Source organism: Magallana gigas, chromosome 8, assembly GCF_963853765.1.
Source record: "Magallana gigas chromosome 8, xbMagGiga1.1, whole genome shotgun sequence".
In the NCBI taxonomy this organism is placed as follows: Eukaryota; Metazoa; Mollusca; class Bivalvia; order Ostreida; family Ostreidae; genus Magallana; species Magallana gigas.
The window spans coordinates 40,922,722-40,937,394 of record NC_088860.1 but is presented as its reverse complement, the minus strand read 5'-3'; the positions used below and the strand labels follow the sequence as shown (position 1 = coordinate 40,937,394).

The following is a 14,673-nucleotide window of genomic DNA, read 5'->3' as shown; positions in this document are numbered from 1 at the left end:
TAAGATCTGCTATGACCTTCACATTGACATGGTTCAAGGTCACTGCATGCCATTAACCAATAAGCTCTGTTTAGGCAAAATATTAGCCAATTAGGGGCTAAAAGGAGAGTATATATATGCTCTTAAAATATGGATTTTTGAGTGATCTGATATGACCTTGACACTTGATCTACAAATATCATTCGAGGTCATTGCATATCCTTTGATCAAAGGCATCATGTGGGTGAATTATGAGCCTGTTTGGAGCAAAGGGAGATAAGATGTACTCCAGACAAGGATTTTTTAAATATAATTCTGCTATGACCTTCACAGTTTACCTTGAAAATAGGTTCAAGGTCACTACACACCCTTTACTCAAAAGCTCTGCTTATGTGAAGTCTGAGCCAAATAGGGGTTAGTAGAAAGTATATATGCTCTCAAAAAAGGATTTTTGCATGATCCGATATGATATTTCACCCTTTACCTAGAAATTTCATGCAAGGTCACTGCTCATCGATTAACGATAGAGACAGTCTGTGAGTATTAGCCAGATTGGACCAAAGGGAGAGAAGATATGCCCCAGACAAGGATTTTATATATGTAATTCTACTATGACCTTAACCTTATACCTAACAACATGGTTCAAGGTCACTGCACATCCTTAACCCAAAGGAACCCTGTGGATGAGGTATGAGCCAGATTGGGCCAAGGGGAGAGAAGCTATGCTCTGGTCAAGCGATCTCGGATGGACAGACGGACAAACTGATCACTAGAAGGCGCCCACACAAACTAATGCTTTTCTATCTAATTTGAAATAGTATCCATGCTATCTGCCCATGGTGAATAGTCATCAAAACCATTCATCAGCAGAATTTGATTTCCCTCCTTTTTAAACTCGGAACACCTCTGACCTAATCAGATCACTGCATTAAATACAAAGTTTGATAATTCTAATTTGTTTATCATCAAGAAATTCTGCATCGCTGACAAATAAAGTTTTATTCGGATTAACAATATACGAATTAACTGACTTTTTGGACAATAGCAAGTTTATTGTCCCACCCCACAGCAACTATTTCCCTTGGCTTTGCCTCATGAAATAGTTGCTGTCTTGGGGGACAATAAACTTCCTATTGTCCTCATATCCAGTAGATACTAAATAGGCATATAATATCCCATCCACCTCCATTTCATGTTATATAACCTCCCGTTTGTAACCTTCAATTTCACTGTGTAAAGTCAACACAACAGTCAAAGCCGCAAGTTTCACAATTTATTACTGCTTCTCATGTACTTAAAATTAGGGGCCTTAATATTGCTTAGGCCTAAAAAAAAAAGTTGTGTGTTTCGGGTAACCCGACCTAACCTACAAAAATGGCCCAATCCTACCATTTTTAGATGCCTGATTTTATCCGACTGTGAATTTTATCTTATTTCCAATAAAAAATACGTTTTTAAATATGAAACAAACAAACATTCTTAGGATTCAGGCAAAAAAAATAGATAAAATAAAAAGAAATCTCCACCTACCTAACCTAATTTTTTCATCAGTGTTACCCTAAACACACTATTTTTTTTTTAGGCCTTACCAATTCCAACAAGAGACATCCCATTAACTATTGATAAACATCAAAATTCATTTCATGAATCTACGCAACACTGGTAAATCTTCAAGTACAGTCACTATCAATTTTACAAAAATATTGACGGTTCTTTATCCGAAACTGTTCCTTGTACCTTTAACTTAATTAGTACACTAACATTTTATGAAAAGACGGTTTGTCTTAGAATAAGAAAGCTAATGCAATTCTGAGAAAAAGAATACCACATATTGCAAATTCCATTGAGGTTTAATAAAAATATGGCCATTTAAGTGAACCCCCCATTTCCAATTTCCATTAGTAAACACAGATTGACAGGGTTCTCCATAGTAAAACATCTTTACCTGACCTTTTAGAGGTCAATTGTTGTTCAACCACCTTTAAAAAGAAACCTTATTCAATACAACATGCATCTACATTATATAATCATGAAAAAAGCTTCACATCACTTAGAAATACCCTTACATGTATACCCCCCCCCCCCCGCCCATCTTTTGATTTTCATAAAAAGTCATGGTTAAAAATGTTTTACCTAATTTTATGAAACTTATGGCAATTTCCATGAGTCATTTCTCACACATATTTGAAAACAATCATCAATGATTCTAAAATTTGATCCTAATTATTTGTTTATCTTATGATTTACACCATTTTAATTAACAAATAGACGGCTGTCCTGCTTGTGATTTCTTGTTTTTATGAAAAAAAGTAAGCTAACAATCATATTTAGTGAATATCTAATCTATTTTGATTTCTAGTCTCCTTCTATCCATGCTAAAACAGTAAGATACAACCTACAAGTTAGACATCTGCCTTAAATTAAAATAAAATTCAAACACCCAGGTAGCTGGAGACAGAGTTGATTTCCATGAAAAATGTTCAAAATTTGACATGTTTTTCTCCTTTTTTTATGCATATATACCTTAGAAAGGTAGAAATAGGTTGTTTCTTGTTCATTTCAAAAGTAATTATCGTAGCAGATGTTATTTCAAAGTCAAATGTACATTTACATATCCTACATGTAATCTTAATGCAGACAATTGGATGGGGGGGGGGTTCAATTATGTAAACACATCTAAATACCTTTATAAAATAAAAAAATAAAGGAAACATAATTGCATACTTTTATTGAAAAACAAATTTTCACAACAATTATGAATTTCTTTAAATAGCCTTAATTTTGTTTTTCATAATTTCTTATCAAACACAAACCACAACATGGGATGATGCTTTCTTCAAGTTCCATTATTGTTCATGCATTATCCGATTTAATTTGAATTACCGGTAAAAAGTCTGTAGAACACAAGGAATATGCATGTGGATAGAGGTGACAGGTTAATCTCAAGAGCTGACCCACAAGAATCAACAGGTAAAAGCCATGTGGTGCCATGTCAGAACAAGAGTCCGTTTTTAGCTGAAATAAAAAAAAAAATAATTAGCTGTGTTTACATACATGTACTAGTAATAGCTGTGTTTACATTAACATATGCATATTATTTCTGGAAAAAATACACTGACCATGCAGTGTAATAAGTATTACATATTCCAATACATGACATAACATCTAGGCAGTACAAGATCAAAAATTTGCATATCAAGTCATAATATAATATTAAAAAAATTTCTTAGGTATAGACACTTATCAGATTGAGAGAGAGTTTGAGAGAGAAAGAGAGCTAGAGTTTATTTCTTGTAGTGCAACAGTCAAAAATTTCAATTCGAAAATTACAAAGGAATATTACCCATCTGAACAGCGTCAAAGTACATGTATTTCCTTCTGGTATACCCGCATGTTTTATCAATTCTACCGGGGTTTTTTTTGGCAAATAAATTTGGCGAGGGTTTTGGTTTCTTTTCTTTTAAATTACATGTTTTAAAAACAATACTATGTGTAATAAGCATAAAACATGTATGAGTAAACTTAATGAAGAATTTTTAATAGATTATTTTTCACAGAATGTGTTACATTACATGTATGTCAATCTCTATAAAAGTAGCGTATATTTCGTGCGTCATAAATTGGAAGTTTTAGCAAATATCATTTACTTGCATGGTTGCTATATATATGTCTAACCCAAATTTTCTTCATAAAGCTACAGCTGTATGTATCACATAATTATATGTTTTGTCACAAGTATACATTTTTAAAAAATATCCAAATTCCAACAGTTGAAAGTAACTCGATGAATTTTTCATTCTCTGATAAGTTCATTGTGTTTTGTGCGTGCATTTATTATAAGTCTGCTGCAACAGCAGCCACTCAGTGGTATAAGCTGAATCCACTAATAAGAAAGTTTGTGGTTTAGGAGCGGGTAAAATTGTTTATGCATAATGTAGCTGACATTGACTTGAATGCGATGCTGTCAAGAACACCACACCAAATAATATCAAGAGACATAAATATTCACTTAAATGTATTGTGTTGTAAAGTAAAGGTTTTAATACAATTATTGCATCTTGCAAAACATGTGATGACTCTTATAATCATCTGTAATATATCTGATATATATGTACAAGATGGGAGAAATAATGACAGAACAGACTGGGATTCGAACCTTGTCCTCTGAATCTCTAGTCAAGTGCTCTACCAACTGAGCTACATGTATCTGGCACCGGTATTCAAACCAGTCTGACCGTCACATTCCCCCCCCCCCCCCTTAAATGATCTTCACCCTCAAAGATCACCCCTGGCTCTTCCCCTGGCAGGAGTAAACCTGTCAGTTCCAGGGGTTGGTTACAATACCAATATTAGGGCTGGGACGATACTGTACTGAGCCGATTCGGTACATATCACGATACATGAGATGCGATACGATACATATCACGATACATTGCAATTAAATGAAAACATGAATAAAAGTTTAAAATTTATTCAACCTGCCGATGTATTACCGCAAGTCCAAAGTTATTTTGTTATATTCATAATGAGCGTTGCACAATTTACAAATTACTTTAGTCTCGTGTACACTAGTTTTTCATAAACAAGTATTCCAAAAGTTTTCCACACTCCATATTTAGCTTCCTAACATTGTTCTTGGAGAAATTGAGAAGATAATGTTATTACGGATCGACTTCTAGTATCTGATGGTCCTATATTGGAAAATCATTTTTGAAAAATTAAAAAAAGTTCGGTAAGGTATCGTTGTATTAATGGTAAATGTATCGATCCAAATATCGTCAAAATAAATACCGCGATGCACCGGTGCATCGGTGGATCGTCCCATCCCTAACCAATATTGTATAGGGATGGAACGATCCACCGATGCACCACGGTATTTATTTTGACGATATTTGGATCGTTACATTTACCATTAATACATTACGATACCTATGCGAACTTTTTTTTATTTTCCAAAAATATCTTAGCTTCATATATCGGCTATTTTTAGTCTGCGCGCCTAATATGAAAGAACAAAGATGGCCGAAAACCTCGTAAAGTTGTCAAACCTGTTAGGAAGCTAAATCTGGAGTGTGGACAACTTTTGGATTACTTGTTAATGAAAAAGTAGTGTATATGAGACATAAGTAATTTGTAAATTGTGCAACGCTCATTTTAAATATATCAAAATAACTTAGGACATGCGGTAATACATCAACAGATTGAATAAATTTTTAACCCTTATTCATGTTTTCATTTAGTTGCAATGTATCGTGATATGTATCGTATCGCATCTCATGTATAGTGATATGTACCGAATCGGCTAAGTACAGAAACGTCCAAGCCTTAATATTGTCACAGGATGGGAGAAATAATGAAGGACCAAACCAGGAATTAAACCTGGGCCCCCTGAATCTCTAGTCAGGTGCTCTACCAACTGAACACTGGTATTTAAACCGGTCTGACCGTCACATATATAAAAAGTCAATATAAAATAACACTTGCAACCTTCAGTTTTTGTCTGTAATTAATCAATATTGGCGTGCGATCAGTTATCATTGAGAACCATTTTTCATCAGTGCATTGTTACGTCATTTTATCAATACATAAAATTATATACGAAAATATGATGTAACATTGCACCAGCGAGAAATGGTCCTCGACAAGAACTGCTGGCATGCCAGTACATGTACTGCCAGTAGTCAGATTTAAAAAAGAGAATATAAAAATTACATTTAAAACATTAACAAGGACAATTCAAGTACACATCAAAACTGCTAAACAAGAAAAATTATGTGAACTGGCATAGTTCTAACTTGTAACCTACATATACAAGTACATGTACCGGGTACCCGTTGGTCTGCTAAACCTCTCTAATGATACATTGATCGGCATCATAAAAATATTAAAGACTTTTTAGTCATGTTTTAACTCTGAAGTCTGAAGTATACAATTTTCTTTTCTTGATGTTACATGTATGTCTACAGGGCATTTATGTCTACATTTGGAGTCTTCCGCACAAGAATATGATCATATGTTTCTAATTAGACCCTGCTTTGAATTTTGAGTTGAAATTCACAATCTGATTTTTTTTAAATAGATAAATTCGGTCATCCTTTCCAGTCACCCATGAACCTCGAGCAAGTCTAAACATCCAGTAAACAATGTAAAAATTACATGTTAGTAAACAAACACCCACACCTTAACAAAAACATCTAACTCTGTAATTCTTATAAAATTCTTAACCCAGCAGATGTTAAATCATCAAGATATATTTGTAAATTCATACGTGATGCACATAACATAAGAAAATCGATGTACAGTACCAACTTCATGTATATTTGTATACTGCATGTATGACTTTCGCCACATGTGGATTTTCTCAATAAATTGAATTGTAATTTACACAAAATTCTGGTAAAAAGGAGAAAAAAAACAAGTGAAAGGTAAAACATTTGGGATTCAATTCCGTTAAAAGGATTTATATTGTCTGGACTAGAAAAATAACATACATCAGTGACAGTGTGCACGTACTTACATGTACATCTATAGACTAAATGTTAACCAGTTAACATGCTGACATTTTAACCACTATAGACAAGAAACTTTAAAAGGAATAAAAAGCCTCACCTTCTTCAGTAACATCCACATAGATCACACACTTTAATGTCCATCTTTTCCCCTTTATTACTCGTAGCTTATCAACGGCTGATCAATGGAAACATAAACATCCGTCGACATGGTCGACAGAAGTGTGGCTGTCAGAATTTCCTCGTAAACGATTCACACGAGAATATATCCCTCCTTATACAAATATGTAGTATTGTTCCCTGTGCATGTTCATATGTTTCACAGTAACTTGAAAATGCATGTGTACACCGAAAAATGCACAACTTATCTTCTGCATTACGCTCTCTCTTTTCTACAATACCGTTCGTTACTGTTTACATTCGCGGGTCCGCGACAAACATTGCAAACATTTGTTCTGCGTGGCCGATTAGAACGTGTTAAATAAGTAGTTGAATTCATAAATGATATAGCCTAGATAAAAAAAAATAAAATTGAATCACAACAATTTATCTTAGACGCAACACAATGTAATGCAGTAAATGCCTGGGCCTTAAAACGGCATTTGTTCGCTTGTGTATGTAGACAAATTAACTCGTTCATGTACGATTCACACATATTTGTTTTATGAAATTTGAAAAAAATAGGGCACAGAACTTTTTAAATTTGATACCAAATGACATTATTTAATATATTAACAATAACTGAATTAATTTTTTTTCATAGAATGATAACGAATTTTGCTATCAGAAAAATACGTGTATGAGCTGCTGACCCCTAATTATAGGGGCCAGCCCTTTTTTCTTCATTTTAAATGAAAGCTCTCGTTATTCTAAACAACTTTTGTTTTATATGTATTAACAAATTATTTTTAGTTTAAAGGTTATTATACAAAAAGCAACAAAATTTCAGACCCCCCAAAACCTTAAACTTTACCGGCAAATAGCTTAAAAACTAAAAAACATTTTGCCAACATTTTCATGCCAGCAAAACTATAAAATGTTACCAACAATTCTGCTAAATTTCATGCAACTATCTTTTGTAGTTCCCGAGATCAACTCTGGACAAAAGACCCCCCAATTTTCAATTAACGGGCAATAACTCATAACCGGAAGTGAATTTTAAAAATTTGAAAAAAACGTCCCTAGATATTAACATTGTCTACATACCCTGAAAGTTTCATAACAATCAGACAACAAATGTACGAGAAATGGCCTCCACAAAATTTGCGGATAAAAAAAAAAATAATAATAAGAAACAGTAGAATAACAGAAGGGTTTTCCGTTGAAAAACGGAAAACCCTAATAATAAGAAACAGTAGAATAACAGAAGGGTTTTCCGTTGAAAAACGGAAAACCCTAATAATAGGGAAAAAGAAACAAAGCAAAAACAATAAGGTCTTCCGTTGGAAACGGAAGACCTTAATGAATATCTTGACATATTTTAACTTTACAGCGACCTTATGATATTCTCAGCAGCACCTCGATTCACGAGGCCAAGCAAATGTTTACAACACTTAAAGTGCATTACTCATCAAACTGGCACAGTGGCTGCAAAGACCTTATAAAACAGGTAATTATAGAGAACCTTATAAAACAGGTAATTATAGAGAACCTTATAAAACAGGTAATTATAGAGGACCTTATAAAACAGGTAATTATAGAGAACCTTATAAAACAGGTAATTATAGAGGACCTTATAAAACAGGTAATTATAGAGAACCTTGTAAAACAGGTAATTAGAGAAGCCTTATAAAACAGGTAACTAGAGAAGCCTTATAAAGCAGGTAATTATAAAGGACCTTATAAAACTGGTCAATAAAGGACCTTTAAGACAGGTAATTATACATGTAGAAGATTGTATAAAACAGGTCATTATATAGGACCTTATAAAACACTGTCAGGTTATTATAGAGAACATTATTAAACAAGCAATTATATGGGACCATTAAAAACAAAACAAATTATCACAGAAGACCTTATTTAACAGGTATTTATGGAATACCTTAAAATACAGGTAATTATAAAGGATCTTATAAAACAGGACTGGTATATCAATAGAGGACTTTTAAAAACAGGTGAGAACTTAATGTACCAGGTAATTATATATTTTTTATCTATAAAAACAAATAACTATAAAGGACTTTATGTTACTAATGATTTTAAAGGATGTTGAAAATCAGATCATTATGTAACATTTAATAAGAGAGGACTGTATATTACAGTTTGTGTAGAGGTTACTTTATAGCAGGCTATTATAGAGGACTTTATAGTAACATAGTACAGTAAAACACGCTTATAACAAAGTCCCAGGGACAGACGATTTTGCTTCGTTATAAGCCTAATTCGTTATATCTGTCAAGGTTACAACGTGTAATAAAGTCACGGGGAATGGAAATCACTTCGCTTTAAGTGTCAATTCATTATAAGCGTGTTCGCTATAACCATGTTTTACTGTATTAATATTAGAACATTACCACAGGTTATCACAGAAATATATTTGGTGAGAGATTATGGAGAATAAACAGATAATCTGAAAGAGGACCTTATGAAGCATTGAGTTATAGACTGAGGACCTTATTATGGGTACCGAGTGGGTTAAATGTCTATATTTTCTTGGGTTATTATTATCAGTCAGTCCATATTTCAGCTATTGTACCTGGATCCTGAGAAGAGGATATCATCACTTGAGGCCTTGCAGAAGCACAGCTTTATCGTCGACCTGGACTTTGACAAGATTCTACACCGAGAGATCAAGCCTCCATTTGTGCCTTCTGTAAGCTACATCTGGAATATTTCTATTCTCCTTGTGCTTGTCACGGAGAAACAATTCATTTTTCTTTTACAGTTCGATCTTTTTAAAAGAAAAAAAAAATTGTAATTTCTTTATTTTGATTATTTCAGGTATTTTTGGAATTAGCTTAATTGAATATACTGTTATTGGAAAATTTTGCTTGCTATAATTTTGTCCCAGTCGTAATCATTGTCCACAAGGGGATTTAAAATGGGATACTTTAAATGGTATAAGAGATCTTTTTAAACTCATTTGTTGAGGTATATTGAGGCAAATCTTCGATTGTATGTATACTCTAAACAATTCAAGGCCTAGCATATTTTTTGCCTCCAGGAAAAAAAACATTTTCAGTGAAAGAGAAGAGTAAAAACATATATCTGAAATCTGCAAAACAAATTAAGTTCTAGAAAGCCTTAATAAGATCTATTTACAAGTATTACATGTACCTAAATGTGACTGTTTTGTAGAAAGACCACCTGAATTGTGACCCAACATATGAACTGGAGGAGATGATCATCGAATCAAAGCCACTCCACAAGAAGAAGAAGAGACTCGCTAAACAGAACTCGAAACGGGAACTGTCTCGCCAGTCATCAGTGGTAAGAGACTCGAGATATCTCACAAAATCTCATTGGAACCTACGTGAATTTATGACATTCCTTACAACTAAAAGGCTTGAAATATCTCACAAAATCTCAAGGGAAGAGTAATGTTCATTCATGTTGACCTCTCTTAACAGTTTAACTTCAGTTGTTAGAAGTTTGAGATATCATGCAAAATCTTTTGGGAAGATGGGTTCATTTAAAAAGACAGTTATTACCAGTTAATTATTACTGATAACAAGTTAAAGATATCTCGTGAAAATTAACGGTGGTCAAGTTTATTTTTGTAGATCATTCTTATTCATTGAAAACGGGCTTGAAATATCTCGTTTAATTATTTATCTCATTATGATGTTCAGTACTTACGAAGTGAGATTTCAGTGTTGAAAAGTTTGCAAGATCTCACAAATTAAATCTCTCATGGAGGTCAATACATGCTTCTACTTTTCTTACATGACCTCAATTGTTAAAGCTTCTCAAAATCTCACATCAAGGCCAGATACATTTATACATTTAATAATGGTGAAAGATTTCAATTTAAAATTATAAGATTTTTTCTATTATTGGAAGGACAATAATACTTTTCTTTGTATTTTGATAATCAGTGTGTCATAGATTGAGAGCGTTTGATTTTGTTAAAAGTAAAAGATATTCGATGTGAACTTAATTCGTTTTTCTATAAATATTTTGAGTTACTGTGAATTAAGATTTTATTTAATTGCTGGTCATAATAATTGATATGAATATTAACTTTTTTATGAACAGGAAGGCGATACAGCTCATGACACAGAGGAGAATATCTTCAAATACTTCAGGATTTTCAATCGAGAAAGGTATGTATTTCTTGTTAATTTGGTCATCCTTTCAAGAACATTAATCGAGCTGCATCCTAGAATTTTTCACACAGCCACACATTTTCTATTTCAGTCATTGAAAACATCGTTCAGGTTTGATTGATATTCACTCAATTTGTCACATTGTGACTTCATATGAATCAGTCTACTTGATTTTACATTTAAATGTCATTCAATTCTTAACATTTATTAGGTCAAATAGACTTCTTCTTCATGCTTAATTTTGAAAAGGAATAAATCTGGCTTTTTATTTTATTCATTGCAAGTGCAGTTGAACTTCCATATTATGAACACTGATATTTCAAATGGCTTGAATATATTGAATTGAAAAACCAGACTCATTTTTAAGAATAGAATTTTTACCTTGATATCTTGATCCTTGGGTATCTCAAAAGTTTTGTTCTCAGTCCAAGTGTGGTCTAGATAAAGAGGTTTGACAGTATATTAAACTAGTTGTGGTCCATCATGATTGCTTTTTATAAAGTTTAACTGCTCCTAAAGTTTAGGAACTGTAAAATATTTAAATCCAATTTTTAATTATTAAAAAATGGTAGCCTAAGGTTTATTTACTGTTACATGTAATTAACTGACAAAAAACTCCATCTGTTGCTTGTTTTCAGAGAATTACCAGGACATAATCAGGAGGAAACTCACCCAGCTCACCAGGAAAAAGACAATGAGTGTTACGAATCTCAGGATGAGCTGGAAGCCCCCGTCAGAACGGCCTCCAAACCCCAAGTTACTAAACAAGTGACGTTCGACTCGAGCGAGCTTCATACGACCAGCAAGAAACCCATTTCCAGTATAGGGGCTAGTACCTCCTTCAGCTGATGGCCAGAACTGCTGGTGTTGCTGATCAAGTGGAAAGGTTCAATTTCATTCCACTGAAAAGGAATCGATTTAGTTTTATTTCTGAAGAAAAAACTTGTACATCTTCTGAGAAATATGTGAAATGTATTTATAAAAACTGGACTTAGCTGTGAATGGGCCTGGTTTATATGTGTCCATGCTTTCCTTGCCACGTGATGTCAATCTTTTTTATGATCTAGTCTTGATTTTTCTCTAGTCAAGGATTTCTTTCTTTTACCCATTACATAGTTGTATGTATTAAAGGGTTGTTATTATGGGACAATTAAGCAATGATTTTACATGTATGTTCATTTATCTGTATGGTACCATATCATGTCCCCTGTTTGTGTTTATTACAGGAAGAAAGTAGAAGTAGAGAAGAACTATGAGCGTTATTTTGCATTTTTCGCCCCCAAAATTAAAATTTTATAAAGAGCTTTAAAAATAAGGTGGAAGATTTTTCGGGAATTAGGTCATTTAGGTGACGTCATTGATAAACAGCGAATGAGCAATGATGACTAAAATCAAGATTAAAGTGATAGGTGTCCACTGTACAATGATTTATGAAGATTTGATTTTTATATGATATTATTTAAAAATTGGTTAAAATTGGGGGAAGATATTTGACCATACTGCACATAGTCCTTTTGGTTTCATTATTAAAGTAGAGAAGGTTTAATTAGTTACAAAATGTTTTTGAGGTACTTAATATGAATTGGAAAGTCTACTTTTACTGTCACTGTTTGTTTGCCACAATAACCTACAGTTTATATGATACAATTGAGTTGGTTCATTAATTACGCCATATGTGTAAACATTGTGCAACATACCCCTCTTCAAAATTTTGCTTTTTTAAAACATGTTTTCCTGAAGAAATCTGTTACTTAAAAATCTAGAATTTCAGCATGTATTTGGGGTCAACATTTATTGATGACACCACTTTCATTTGCCGATTTTGTAAGGTAATAGTCCCCGCAAAAGTTATTCATAAGAGACAGAGTAATATCTTTTATTAGAGGGACACATTATGAATTTTAATTCACGGCATCAGAAAAAAGGCATAATTTATAGTTTATTGTGAAAGTTTTACACATGAATGTTTATTGTAACAACTGTGCTTACAAATTGCTTGTGATCAAAAATATTTCTTGTATTTATGGGGATATAAATACGATTTGGTCACATGATCAAATCTGATAAAGTCCTTATTTCTTATGCCACCAGACCAAAGTTTGTTACTGCACTATTGTGAATCATTAATTATGTTTTGAATATTTATAGGTCTTTTAATATTGTGTTCGAATCTTTTTCACATTCCTTTGGTTATACTTGTATTAATTTTATAATTTTTTTGTTCTTGTTTTATGAAATAAGATTTATTTGTAATTCTGTTATATTTGCCTAGTTAGAAACAATCCTACAATGAAATGAAGCCTATATCAGTGATTTAATATTTATTGTTTGTTTAACGAGGCCGGGTCTAATTTTTTCTGCCCTAGATTTTTGAATGAAATTTTTAACAAGAATTTCTACTGATATAATTATTATTTTAAGTTAAAAAAATAAGACATTTACCACACCGTTTGTTTAAGGGGTCATCTCAAAGTTTGTTAATTTTTAACATAGGACTCTATGGGATTTTGCTTGAAATGTACCAAATTTGCACATTTTTTAAACTTCTGCCCTAGGGATTTCTTTTTCTGTTCTACAAATTAAAGTTATTGCTAAAAGGCATCAAATTGTCAAATAAAAAAAACCTTTTACCTCCTGGTTTGTTCCAGGGGTCTTATCAAAGTTATTTTTTGTACGCCCAATTTCCAAGTTTGTCAGATAATGGCTATTTTTTATTTGACAAAGAGGGAAATGGTGACCTTTATTGTATTATTAAAACATTAAGACATATTTCGGTAATAAATAAATATATAACATCACATATTAAGGGTAAATGATATAAAATACATGGTTAATGTCTTGAAATAAATAAATTTAGCGATATTTAGGCGGGTTAAGAAAACGTGACAGAGGGTTAGGCTTGCTGAACCCTCTTCACGTTTTCGACCCGAGCCCAAATATAGCTTATACTTCGAGACATTTATGTTTATTCCACAATATAATATCAATTTTACACATCAAACGAGTTATTTTCAACAAATTTCGCTGAATATCTGCAGTTGAAACTATCACGCCATGGCGTCAACAAAGCAAAAAGATGAAGTCACAATACAAATGAAACGCTGCGCGAAAGCGTGCGTACTCGTTCTGTACTCGGCCTCGTTAAGTTAATCTTACAGTCATAGTTCTTATGTGTGAGGAGAGAGAGAGAGAGCGAGAGCGAGCGAGAGAATAATTAAACTATAATTTAACCCCCCCCCCCCCACCATGATAAATAATTTTTTTTCTTATATACATTTGAAAATAGAATTCAGTGCATAATTCAGGACAAATTACATGTCGTAAAAAAAAATTATGACAATCAGAATTCTTTACTTTATTTGTATTCATCTTCATTGCACAAAGCTTATGTCATGAAAAACATGAATTTGATTTCATCTTGTTGTCAATATGCTCTGTTTATTGCTGTTTTTTTTAATTTTATAGTGTGACTTGTTTAGTCGTTAGCATGTGTTCAAAGTACATATTGTTGTCATTAGAAGGATTATATCCTATTTTTTAATCTATCCATATTTTACATGTACACACCATCTTACTTAGTGACATTCAGATCTGTAAAGTTGAAAGGCTCCATGATCATTGTTTTAATTTATAAATTGTTTTACTTTTTCTTGTTCTCTTTGTTTTATTATTTATATTCTATTCACTGTTGGCATATGTTTTATAAAATTAAAAAAAAAAATTAAATATTTTTTTTGTTATTTTAGTGATGTGAAATGATCAGAAATATTTTATGAAAATCCGTCAGTCGAGCCATTGAAAAGATATCCAGCCACTTTTTTGAATGAATTGACAGTAGATTGATCCTTGAGAGAAGTGTGAAAATATCATCATAATCACATTGAAACATATTAACATGTGAAACATTACTCATTTTA

At 32.6% G+C, this 14,673-nt stretch overlaps 1 protein-coding gene and 1 long non-coding RNA gene across 2 annotated transcripts; one reads left to right on the top strand and one right to left on the bottom strand.

Moving 5' to 3' along the window:
• Positions 1–2,692: 2,692 nt before the first annotated feature.
• LOC136270813 (uncharacterized) lies at positions 2,693–7,083 on the bottom strand. The gene is made up of 2 exons (XR_010708671.1): positions 6,589–7,083; positions 2,693–2,994 (listed from the first exon to the last, which is right to left on the bottom strand). It is a non-coding gene; the product is annotated as an uncharacterized lncRNA (long non-coding RNA).
• Positions 7,084–7,979: 896 nt separating this feature from the next.
• LOC136270810 (serine/threonine-protein kinase 32B-like) lies at positions 7,980–14,482 on the top strand. The gene is made up of 5 exons (XM_066069556.1): positions 7,980–8,097; positions 9,175–9,300; positions 9,786–9,917; positions 10,686–10,753; positions 11,395–14,482. Exons 1-5 carry the CDS (start codon positions 8,029–8,031, stop codon positions 11,603–11,605), a joined length of 606 nt encoding a protein of 201 aa, XP_065925628.1. The 5' UTR covers positions 7,980–8,028; the 3' UTR covers positions 11,606–14,482.
• The last annotated feature ends 191 nt before the right edge of the window (positions 14,483–14,673 follow it).

Bases quoted from the DNA above. Each gene is read 5' to 3' on its own strand.
- LOC136270810 (XM_066069556.1), top strand. From the start codon at position 8,029: ATGTTTACAACACTTAAAGTGCATTACTCATCAAACTGGCACAGTGGC. The intron at 9,301-9,785 runs GTAAGCTACATC...ACTGTTTTGTAG, and splicing joins AGCCTCCATTTGTGCCTTCT to AAAGACCACCTGAATTGTGA. The intron at 9,918-10,685 runs GTAAGAGACTCG...TTTTATGAACAG, and splicing joins TGTCTCGCCAGTCATCAGTG to GAAGGCGATACAGCTCATGA.